This window comes from Pangasianodon hypophthalmus, chromosome 28 (genome assembly GCF_027358585.1).
Source record: "Pangasianodon hypophthalmus isolate fPanHyp1 chromosome 28, fPanHyp1.pri, whole genome shotgun sequence".
In the NCBI taxonomy this organism is placed as follows: Eukaryota; Metazoa; Chordata; class Actinopteri; order Siluriformes; family Pangasiidae; genus Pangasianodon; species Pangasianodon hypophthalmus.
In genome coordinates, this window is record NC_069737.1 from 8,605,547 (window position 1) to 8,617,892 (window position 12,346).

Consider the following 12,346-nt stretch of genomic DNA (forward strand, 5'->3'; position numbering starts at 1 on the left):
ATGCAGTCAGCAATGGGGTTGAGGTTAGGCCTCTTTTCAGATCTCTCGAGTTCTTCCACACCAACATTGGCAAACCGTGTCTTAATAAATCTCACTTTGTGCACAGGGGCATTGTCATGCTGGAACCGATTTGGGCCTCTTAGTTCCAGTGAAGGGGAATTGTAATGCTCCAGCATACAAAGACATCCTAGACAATTTTGTGCTTCCAATTTTTGTGGCTACAGTTAGGTCAGGTGTCCACATACTTTTGGCCATATAATGTATCACTAGTGGAGGGGTTCCAGAGTAGTGGAACTAGTCAGGCAACTAGTAGTGGGGCAACCCATGATGGATAACTCCACCAGGTAGCATTTTTTCTTCTTTGCTATCAAATGTAATATGATGTAACATTAAAGCAAGAGACAAATTAACAATGAAAAAAGAGTAATACAATGATATACTGTATGAATGAGAAAATGGCAAGAATTGAAATAAACATCTAACAGGACTCTAGTATATTGCTAATATATTGCTGCATGAATAGTCCTTTGCAATGATCACATTAATCACTGCAAAGTTGATTAAATTTAACAATATGGCTTCCAACATAATTATCCAGCAGCTTATAAAACTGCACTTAATCCAGCATATCCTATTATTTTGCATTTTTCTTTATGTTGTCTGCCGACAGTTAATTTTGCACATAAATTAATGTAGCCATGCAATATTAAACCAAGGTCATGAAATAGTAATGAGTATGTGGGATGCATGATATATTTTCATTTTTTAATTTGAATTGTCAAATTAATAAAAAAAAATCAGTTTTTGTTCATTTGCATGTTTCTATAAAGAAACCATGCCCAGAGTTTGAAGGACAAGCTGACCAAGCGCTTGTCTACTACGGTTAGAGCTGTATGAAGTTTCCAGCTCTATGAATTTCAGTCATAATTTTATTCATAAAAAGCAGTCCTTAAGATATGCAATATCTCCTGTTAAGATAGTGTTTCCTCCAATGTCTGTCTTGTGGGGAAAAAAAAACTTTTCGCATACTTTCAAGGGATGATACTATTAATTAATGAATAATGTTGTATTTCAGTATTTAATGTTGGTCTTGAATGGCATTCCACAGTTGTTTTGAGTGCATTGAGTGTACAGGCCAAAATATGCATTCAGCAGGACATTTTGTGATTACATCAAACTGTCAAACATTGGCGACACGCTCGAGATGATATTGCACAAGAAAAATGAACTTAAATCCAAGTTCAGAATTGGGTACAACTGAGACACACCTCTGTTTTACGCAAACTCTGCCAAAGTTTAGAACTCTGTAACTTCTGAATAGTGCTTAAGTTTATAATGACGGTTAATTTCTGAATAATGATGTATGCAATTTTAGAGTTATATCCTCATATGCACAAATATGCAAGGAGTCATGTAGGGTCAGTTCTACAACTGAATACATACTGTAATTTATAAGGAAAAGAAAGCTTGACGATGGGTGACTAGCCAGATTCAATTTAGGGGTAGCGGATAGGGGGTGGGGGGGTATTTAGTGGCAGTGGTATATACACCCCATACAGTGGTCCAGTACTCAATCCCAGACACACCCTTCTGCCAAATAAAACAGGGACTTCTTCCTCTGAGAGAATCTATTTTAAGTCAAAACTGTCAATATAAGCCTTAGAGGAAGGTCTTAGAGCAAATTACTTACGGCAGCTTTAAATCCGGTCGTGGTGGGCCATAACATTGGGCTTAGCTTCTGTCTTGTTTATCTCATAGTTCATCTTAGGACCAGTGTGATTTTTGGGCTGGTAGAAAAGGAAAACAGCCTGAATCTCTGAGTTCTAGGCATATATATATATATATATATATATATATATATATATATATATATATATATATATATATATATATACACACACACACACACACACACACACACACACACACATTTTATATATATATATATATATAGATATATAGATATATATATATATATATAGAAGGCTGATTAATATCCTGTAGAGGGAGCCACAATCTAGCTTTTTAAAAACCATATCCATAACCATACACACACACACACACACACACACACATGCGCGCGCGCGACTGTAATTCCGATAAAGCCCGGTGATAGCTTACAGTAGAACCTGTCCGCGCCGCCCCCCTCTCCCTCCACCTCCCCACATTCCGCGTGTTCGCTATGATTACACCAACTCCTCCGCACTAAAGCGTCCACACTCACACGTTTCCAAATCGCCTTGCTGGAAGGACAAGCTGCATCCGCATCGCGCGCAGCACATCGGAGTCCCTCACATAAGGCACTGGGAGCAGGTAATGCCAGGTAAGACTCTTCCCATTTCAGTACCAGAGTGGCGCATGGTGCAGTGCAGGTGATGTGCAAACATGGTAACACTATCTCTACAGGCTTGTTTAGTCTAGAGAAAGGGGAAGGATCTGGTTTAAAAGGTGCATGTAAATTTTTAGACTGCATATTATTACGTAATAACTATTTAATTTGAATTTTTTTGTCATGGAGCAGTGTTTTGTAATAAACATACACCAAGAAGTGTGATTCACAGAGGAAAGATGAGGGGGGTTTACAACAGCTACTGAACTTGAGTAGATTTAGGACATGTTGGTACTTGTTCATCATCGCTCAGAGAGGTGTAATAACGGCTATTACATGGCCCGTAGACTGGCATGCCTCTTTATGCATTTTTTTTTTTTTTTGCAGAACCTCGACGATGCCTGGAATCTACATGATAATGGCCATGTTGGCCCACGTCGTCGCCCAAGAACCGGAGGAACCCGTCACTTACACGGCAAGTGTTTTTTTTTATAAAGTCAATGTTCTTGACTAGACCTATTAAGGAAATCACTGCTTTCCTGCGCTGAGTACCGTAATCATGGTGCAGTAAAATCCTAGGGAAAAATTAACGTGTTATTTGCCTCAGAATTATTATTACACCTTATTTGTGGACAAAGGATTCAAACCAGGTTTCAACTTGCCAAATAATAGTATTTTCTTCTTCTCTTACAGTGCACAGATGGCTATGAGTATGATCCTGTCAGACAAGTGTGCAAAGGTATGAGTCCCTAAATCTGGGACAGTCAGTTTATTTAGCAGTAGTAAGTCAAGGACTTGGAGTGAGCTAGGCCTAGAGGAGAATTGATTAAAAAAAAAAAAACCTAGGATGGTCCTGTCGTCACAGGCGGACAACCAGGGAAGCTGTCCCATGCATGGAAAGAGATCAGGGGCAGTAGTATGGGAGTAGTGTAGTTTAGTAAAGGATTAGTAATATGGATTGCTCTGCTGCATTTTTTACAGTAAAAGCTTCCAAGCCCACTGCAAAATTTTGTGACTAATTACAGACATTTTCTCATCTGAAAAGATCTCTGGCTGTTATTTACTTTTGTTCATGGAAGCTTGCTAAGATGTAGCATAAATCGTGTGCACAAAAAAGAAAAGCAAAAAGACTTACTAAATGTGTAGGCAATATTAAATATTACATTAGACTGCATTATAGTTTGAGCATGGGTTACAGCTTTTTACATTTTGCACCCTGTGTGTTTGTGTGTGTGTGTGTGTGTGTGTGTGCGTGTGGGCAATATGCACAGTGGGCCTGCCCTAGGATAAATGACTTGACACAGATGGGCAACAGCAGTCCCTGTGACTTCCTATTAAACATTTCAAAATGATCTAAACCCTTCCTACCTTCAGAGACACCACCAACATTTCAAAACACTTCAGCAGCTCATAGCCCTATACTGCCTCTTCCTTTTTTCAACAGACATCGATGAGTGCGCCATCGTTCCCGATGCCTGCAAAGGGGGTATGAAGTGCTATAACCACTTTGGTGGATACCTCTGTCTGCCACAGAATGCACAAATCTTTGTAAGCAGAGGGGATGAGATGGTGCAGCCGACTGAACCGAGTCCCCCCAACCCTCCGGTCCCTCCAAATGTGAACTCTCAAAATGTCCAACCAGGAAGCTCGTCTGAGCGTCGACTGCTTGTTCCATACAGGCCCGTGCACTGCTCACCTGGTTTCGCCTTGGATGAGCAGAATTACTGCAGAGGTAGGATTGTTCTTCCATTATCCAATCTGCAAAACTAGGGGTTCCTACTAGTTACATCCAGTTTTCATCCAAAAGTGGATGTTAGGATCTGAAATGTGATATAGCCCAAAATAATCCAACATGAAACATTGAAATTTCTCTAATAAACACTACATAAAAATCATATTTACATTACAGAGATGCTCTCCAGGGTCACCGATGTGGGTATTATAAAATTGAATCATTACTATAACCTGTAGTCAGTGTTTTGACCTATAGCCAGTACTGCAAACTGTAGTGTCTGCTGTAACCTATAGTCAGTGTTATAACCTATCATCTAAATTGTAGCCTAGATTATCTGAGTGCTATACAGTCAGTAGCAACTTTATCAGGAACACCTGTACACCTGCTCATTCTTGCAATTATTCAATCAGCCAATCAAGTGGCAGAAGCACAATGCATAAAATCATGCAAATACAGGTCAAGAGCTTCAGTTACTGTTCACAGCAAACATTAAAATGGGTAAAAATGCAATTTCAGTGACCATGGTGTGGTTGTTGGTGCCAGAAAGGCTGGTCTGAGTATTTCAGAAACTCTCCAGAAAATCTCCTGGGATTTTCATGTGCAACAGTCTCTAGAGTTGAACTGCAGTTCTGTGGGTAAAAATGCCTTGTTGATGAGAGACTCTTTACAGCTGTGGTGTGCTGAAAAGTACCTCAGAATACACAACACGTCAAACCTTGAGGCAGATGATTGAAGGTTGTACCAAAGCAGAAGACCACATTGGGTTCCACTCCGGTCAGCCAAGAAAAGGATTCTGAGGCTACAGTGGGCACAGACTCACTGAACCTGGACAGCAGAAAATTGGAAAAACGTTGCCTGGTGTGATGAATCTTGATTTCTGCAGCACCATGCAGATGCCAGGGTCAGAATTTGACATCAAATGTATGAATCCATGGACCCAACCTGCCTTGTGTCAACAGTTCAGGCTGGTGGTGGTGGTGTAATGGTGTGGGGAATGCTTTGTTGGCACACATTGAGCTTCATGATACCAATTGAGCATCGTTTGAATGCCGCAGCCAATCTGATTACTGCTGACCATGTGCATCCCTTTATGGCCACAACTTACTCATCTTATAATGGTTAGTCTAGAATGATAACTCACCATGACGCAAAGCAGAAGGTGTATCAGACCGGTTGCATGAACATGACAGTGAATCCAGTACTTCAATAGCCTTCCCAGTCACCAGATCTAACTTCAGTAGAGGACCTCTGGGATGTGGTAGAACGGGAGATTCACAGCATGAATGTGCAGACAAATCTGCAGCAATTATGCGATGCAATCATGTCAACATGGACCAGAATCTCAAAGGAATGTTTCCAACACCTTGTGGAATCCATGACATGAAAATTTGAGGCTGCTCTGAGAGCACTGGGGAGTCCTCTCCAGTATTAGAACGGTGTTCCTAATAAAGTGGCTGGTGTAATTTGCAGTTGTAACCAGTAAAAAGCATCTGCAACCTGTAATGAGTATTGTAATGTACAGTTAGTATTAAAACCTGTAGTCTGTATAGCAACATAGTCAGTACTATAATCTATGGTCAGTAATGTATCCTGTATTCATACAATATTACCTGTTATTAGCACTCTTACCTGAAGTCTTTATTATTGTAAGTAGCGTACAGTTAAGTCAATATTACAGCCTTCAGTCAATACATTATTTGGTACAACTGAAATTGGGTTCTTTGTATGTATACATTTAGTCCATGTGTTAATTTGTCAGCTCCCCCTTCACCCTATCCCTCTATATAAGGAAACCCCAGAGGGCCACTACTGACAGGATGTTATTTAGGTGGGAAATCAACAGTGACACTGTCATATGTGTATGTGGTACTGATATTTAATAGGTGCAGCATCGCTCCTAGGTTTTTTGAACACTGTGCTCTTACTGGCCACTTCATAAAAGGGAAATATAAAAATATAATACATAATTAGTGCTAGGCACACATATATACTCATACCAGGCCCAGTGGTGGTCCTATGGTGGTCTTTTTCCACCATAATGGACAGGGTAAGAGGGGGCTAACAATTTCCACCAGCAGATGGACTACAGTCAGTAATTATGCATATAGAGTGCACTGTATGTGTGTGTAGGTGTATTGATAAAATACCAAATTAGAGTAGTGACAGTGTAGGTGTAACAAATAAAGTGGTCCCTGAGTGTACAGTCACTGCTGTAACCTATAGTCAGAATTGTAATCTATAAGGAAGAGTCTGTATGTGCTTGATCTAGTATCTTTACATATACCAGTCTTTAGCTATGAGGTAACCATTTTGGGCCATGTCTTTTTGATGTGTTGGCCCCATGAAAAATGCACCCATTTTAATGGTAGTTGGGGTGAGGTAATTACTTTACAGCTTTGCATAGAGAACCCCATTCAGTCTTCCATGAAACACACATAAAACCTGAGAAAGACCTTTGAAGCTCAACAGCTTGCTTTAGCAATGTGAAATGGAAGTCAACACATCTAAGCGAAAAGGACAACACAACAAAGTAGAGGATAAAAGCAGCCTAATTTACCCTATTTTCCAGTTTTGCACCAAGGTTCTCTTCCATTGGTTGCCTCAGGTCTAATATTTCTGGCTGGGGTTCAATATCCTTTGATGGGAATGGTGCATGTTCAATATCTACCATGTGTTCTTGGAAAATAATGAAGGCATCAAACATCCTGCGGATGCTGAATCATGCAGCACATGATTTGCTCCGAACAATTCCGCCACAACTAAGGCAAATTACAAAGTCGATAGCAGTGCAGCTCAAATGAGAACTGTGATGGATGATGCAGCTGGCATACTCTTTTTCCTGCTGTGGTCTGTGGTCACCCATTTATGCTTCAACGGTTTATTTTAGTCATAAGTCAGCACCTCACCGGGCATCAAGGCTCTCTTTAATTACATACAGATGAAGAAGCTTTAGAACATAATGGCTCGGTGGCATTGCTCATGGTAATGGGGTTAAAAAGGTGCAGAGGCTGTGTGTGTGTGTGATTTGTGTCCTTCTGAGGGAGGGTCTGGCATCATGGTAGGTACACAAATGGCTTTTTAGTGCCAACCGCAACACCAGGCACGTGGGCAAGCACATCTGTTGGTCTAATGGTATCATTGAAACAGTCAACAAGCTGCCTTTGTCTGCTACCTTTTATTACAGCCCATTTTACCACATCAAAAAGACAGCATAATGGCAGCTCCTGCATCTCACTTCATTACTCAAACCATGTCTTACAATGAGGGAAGCCTATCAAAATGTTGTCAGAACTGTTTATTAGAAAAGGTAAACAAGAAACGTGAGGGATAGAAACATGGAGACTTGCCGACAGTCTTAAACCGGGTTTACACTGTACGGTTTTCAGTTTCCTGTCACAGCAAAAATCACACATCGTAAATGAATTCTTCGGTCGTGAGTTGAGATTGGCGGTCTTCCAGTGCATAATGTGACGCGCTTACCAGTGCAATTGCAACCAAAGACAACTGGTGACAAAGTTCTGGCAGTGTTAGAAATTTCTTATTAAAATCTCAGCGTGTGACTGCCGCTATGACACTCATCTTTAAGCCACCTAGAGAAGGACGGCATGGGATTACGCAAAATTCTCAGGACAGCTACAAATACGGCATTGGCAAACATAAACAAAACATGCTAATGGGCAGAATATCCATATTAACTCAAGTTCACTTTGAATAATGTTTCTGTTTATGCGAGCCCATTTTCTGCAAGAGCCTGGATCGTGCTGATTGATGACATAAGCAGAATGTAGTCATTTTTTTAATCACAGGTCTATCATTAGAGGATCTTTATCGTATAATCTGACATGGAGAACACATATTGTTGGACGGTCTGTTATCGAGTTAGTAAGAAGTCATTAGAATTAAGAAGATTTTACAAAACATTAAACTGCTTCTAAGATAAATCTTTACCCATGACGTATGCACATTTGAATTATGGCTTGATGAGTATCCAGTCATGGAGAAAATCAGTGTTAGGGGCAGCTCATTCCTCCCATCCTGGTTTATAGATGTTGTAAAACATGGATGAATGGATCTTAGGTAGACCAACTACGTGGGGCCACAGGACCTAATTATAGGAGAAATATCAATAAATGACTTTGTGCTCTTTGGCAAGCAGTGTGAGCCTCCTTGAAAAGAAGAACACAAAAAACATATTAGGCAGCTAATAAGGTCACTACATTTTCAGGAACAGCTGTGTTGAGAACTTGTTTTCCTACATTACCTGTTTCATTTCATTCTGTTCTCCATTTACGGCAGGTTGTTAGTTAAAACAGTCACCATGGTTTTACTGTAAGGTTAACCACTGTAATTGGGCTTATATTAAATTACCAAATTATCATTGTTTGTTTGTGTAGTTATATGAATCTACAGAGCATTTCGTATTCTGGTGATATTCTGGGGAACTGTATTTTTTAAAGCCATTACATATGGAAAAAACACCCTTTTTGCTGAAATGGGTTGTGTCTTAGTGAGTCATTACAGAATCACAGAGCCTCGTCTTTGATTTCTCAGGGAATTTGTCTTAATCAGAGGTGTGTTTCTTTTGGAGAGCTTTCTTGTGTGCTATTAGTGCTTAACAAGCTTTATATTGTGCTTACTGTGCCTCTGGAACAGACACCCACTATGCCTGTCTTCATAAATTTCTTAATAAAGAAACCTCTGGATATCGAATAATGCTTATGCCATGCTTACTCATCGGTCTTGGGTGGAAATCCAGGCCAGGCACTGATTCAGGTCAGCGTTAATCAGACACACACGAATATGCACCCATGACTGATTGCTTGAGGTTATAGAAGTCTGTTTATGTTTTATGATGATCAGCCATGCACTGTAAAATCTGAAAGGTTAAGTTTACTCAAATCAATTAAGGAAACTTGAACCTCCCTTGAACCATTTAAGTTTAAAAATTGAATGTAGCTAAAATAAAGATTTGAGTATCCTTAAGTTATTCTTTGGTATGTATACTTCAATCCAGTAAGTAAAGTTTAAGTCAATTTTCTTATGTCTATAAAACTATGTAGAAAATAAAAGCTCAATCTCTCCCTCCCTGTCAGCAACCACTTTATCCTAGGGGTGATTATCATAGCCGATCCGCCTACTGGTTTGGACATGGCAAGAACACGTAAAACTCAAAAACACGTAAAAGCCATTGAGCAATGCACATTTTGTGTTTTGTTAGACAAAATAAAGTTGCCCGTGTCTACCATATCTTTTATCTCTATGTGCAGCATTCACATGGTGCTCCTTTCAGCTTCTTATCATGTTTGCTTGTCTCTTTTCTGTTTTATGGCTGACATCTTTGTGACCTTCATGGCATCTGCCAGGTCACTCATAAGGAACAGTTCATAATCATCATAATCCACTACTTGATCATGCTGAAGGACACACCTGTTTGGGAAGATGGACAGCTGAAGATGGGCATAGCCTGTGAGTTATGGCATCTTTAAGTAAGAGACTGTTTACGGCAGTCTTTGATTGGTATTTGGTGGGCACAGATCATGTTTCCCAGTGGCCAGTTGAATTCCCCCATTACCCATTGGGTTAATATGGGGTTGGGTGGAATTTATGACCTCCAGCAAGTTGAACCATTCAACCTAAGCTTACTGAGAATGTAAGTTAGCACATTGTTGATTAAACTTAATGCAGATTGCCCTGAAAAATCCAGTCTGTGAGCTGGGTACCTGGATGGTGCATAGTTAAATGATTTACTAGCAAAAGCTACTGTGCGGGCAGTGTCATGTTCTTCTGACACGTGAGGAAGCACAGCGCCAAGCTCGTTGTAGGAAGCATCTATGGACACCAAGAAGGGTCTAGTAAAGGCTTCCATACATTCAGGAGTCTAATCCTTAAAGCATAGTTGTCTTCTTGCAGTCATTTTATTCTGTCTTTTTCAAGCCTACTGTCTGAGTGGACAAAGTCTTGCCAACACTCAGACTTTTTTTTAGGAATTGTTGATAGAAGACCATGTTATTTTAGACTGTCCCACTTTCCATGACATACTTCATCGTTGCTCATATATTGCCCCAAGAACTTAACAGATGTTCTCATGAAGTGGCACTTCTTTCGTGCTAACTTTACGCTAAATGCCTGAAGCTTCTGAAACACCATTTTTTAAGTCTCCAAAGAGCTAGCTGCTCATTTGGAGCAAAGACAAGTATGTGACCACACAGGAAGCTCAAAAAATTATCATTCTAATGAATGATGTTGGCCTGAGGGAATCGATTATACTAATATAATCCAAATGGGGCTATGATGACATGGAGTTTATTTTCCAACTCATCAACCTCTATGTTGCAATAGCACTTAACTTCTTTGTAAAATAAATTGTAGAGAAAAGTACAATATCAACTACGGCGGCTAAAGCATTAGCTTGGTCAGGGCTGCACACAGCCATAGGCCACCACTTTTCTTCTAGATTAGGACAAGGGGTGATGCATAGTCACTGGCGGACTTCCTAATTACATTGTGCACTTTCAAATTGCATGTTCAAATCCCATAAGAGCAAAATTGGTCATGCTCTATAGATGGTATAATCTCTCTCCTCTGTCAATCACAGTGACATTAGCCAGCCATTGGTCTGTGATCTCATGTATACAGAAGAGGACAGATAGAGCTTTACTCAAAATGTGTTACGCTGCCCTGTGATGCAGCAGGAGCAGCAGCTTGAAAATATGTGGTTGGCAGGCTTTGCCTGTCTCAAAGGAAGCACTTGCTAGCCCTCACCCTCCCCTGGTGGTAGCTGTCATGTATTAGCAAATGACCAAACTGGGGGAAAATATAAAAAAATGTACTGTAGAGGGCTTGGTGTCGCTATGGTTGATGAGCTGGACAAAATGACTGGCTTTTATGCAGTCTGTAATGAATGATGTGAAAAAAGTCTGCCTCATACTTCCTGCAATTCCACAACATTTCCTTTCCAGTAATCTGTGAATGGACTAGAATCTGTCAGCACTAATTATGACAAATGAAACTTTTCATAGGTTTTTTTTAGTTCCTCTATTGACATAACATAGTGTCATCTGTTTTTGGACAAGAGGTACTGGAAATTAACTGAACACTATTTGTTCCATGTATATTCTTTACCCATGTGGAAATATGATTTAGTTCTCTGCCCAGCTCTATGCCTAAAGCACCTTGGATTAAAGCATTTGCCCAATGAATAACTGATAGCCTTCCTTTTTTAAGCCTGGCTTGAATAACCACACTCCTGTAGGATTTTTCTCCACAAAGACATCTAAAGAATGCTTAAGGGTTCTAGATAGGACGGTAGCAGAATAATGATATAATATCCGTGACCAGTTCCTGTTCAGAATATACAGTATGTTTCTAAAGTAAAGTATCATGCAGTAATTTGTTGTAATGACAGTGTAAGATCTGCCATCATCTTATTGCATGGAACAATTTTTAGTAAAAAGTAAGCAAAACCAAGGTTTCCTTGCTCATACCTTTGGCTTAGATGATCCTGTGCAGAATCATTTGTAAGTGATGTTTAACATTTCTCACCTCTGAAGACAAGTGATCTTGAAGATCTTTGAGCTTCCTGTTGTGTTATTGCCATGACAAATGCAAATTAGCACTTTTTTTTTTAGCACAGAGTACCACACTGTGCTCTTAAGAGAGGCCTATGAGCAACTGGTTATGGAAATTTTTTCCCATTTGCACAAAAGCATGGAAGAAATGAGTCACCACAAAGATAACTATCACATCAATTTATAATCTCAAAGAATGTTGAGGTCATGACCAGAAACAGATTTGGTGGGTAAATATTTGGTGTCTCTCTGCCTTGGCATTGGTTTTGCTGTATCTCCTATAGTGCTTATGGTTATGATTTAACTAGGTCAGCTCTAGATAAACAAAAAGGCAATTTTTCCCTTGGCAGACAATTACTACTTTGATTCATTAGCACTTTCAGACCATGTGGTGGAGTGACTCAATTTCCAAAAGAGGAAGCTAACTGTCTGAAGAAATTCCATCAGATCAGATGTCATCATTGTTTATTTTTCAGAAATGTTTGCTTTGAAGGTGCATTATTATTTACTGAGGAGAAAATACGGGTAGAAAAAAAGCTCATTTATCACTTCCCCTGCAGAGCTGAATACCATATGATGACCACATGCAGCTTATTTTGTCATATTTACATTGATGTATAAAGTGTGGGGAAGTAGCTAGCTACTAGTAGTGATGGTACTAGCTAATTACATATTTTAGTAGCATGCAAGTAGCTCAGCTATTTTCAAAATAAC

General features: G+C 39.8%; 1 protein-coding gene across 3 annotated transcripts in view; it reads left to right on the plus strand.

Annotated features, from left to right (window-relative positions):
- The first annotated feature begins 2,081 nt into the window (after positions 1-2,081).
- Positions 2,082-12,346, plus strand: part of efemp1 (EGF containing fibulin extracellular matrix protein 1) — a 33,971-nt gene continuing 23,706 nt past the window's right edge. For 2 of the 3 annotated variants that reach the window (XM_026943172.3, XM_026943173.3), the window contains exons 1-4: positions 2,082-2,323; positions 2,717-2,804; positions 3,023-3,068; positions 3,774-4,061. In XM_026943172.3, coding sequence (XP_026798973.3) covers positions 2,727-2,804; positions 3,023-3,068; positions 3,774-4,061 — 412 coding nt within the window. In that variant the 5' untranslated portion in view covers positions 2,082-2,323; positions 2,717-2,726. The remainder of the gene's footprint in view (positions 2,324-2,716; positions 2,805-3,022; positions 3,069-3,773; positions 4,062-12,346) is intronic. The other variant, XM_026943170.3, reaches the window with a different exon arrangement.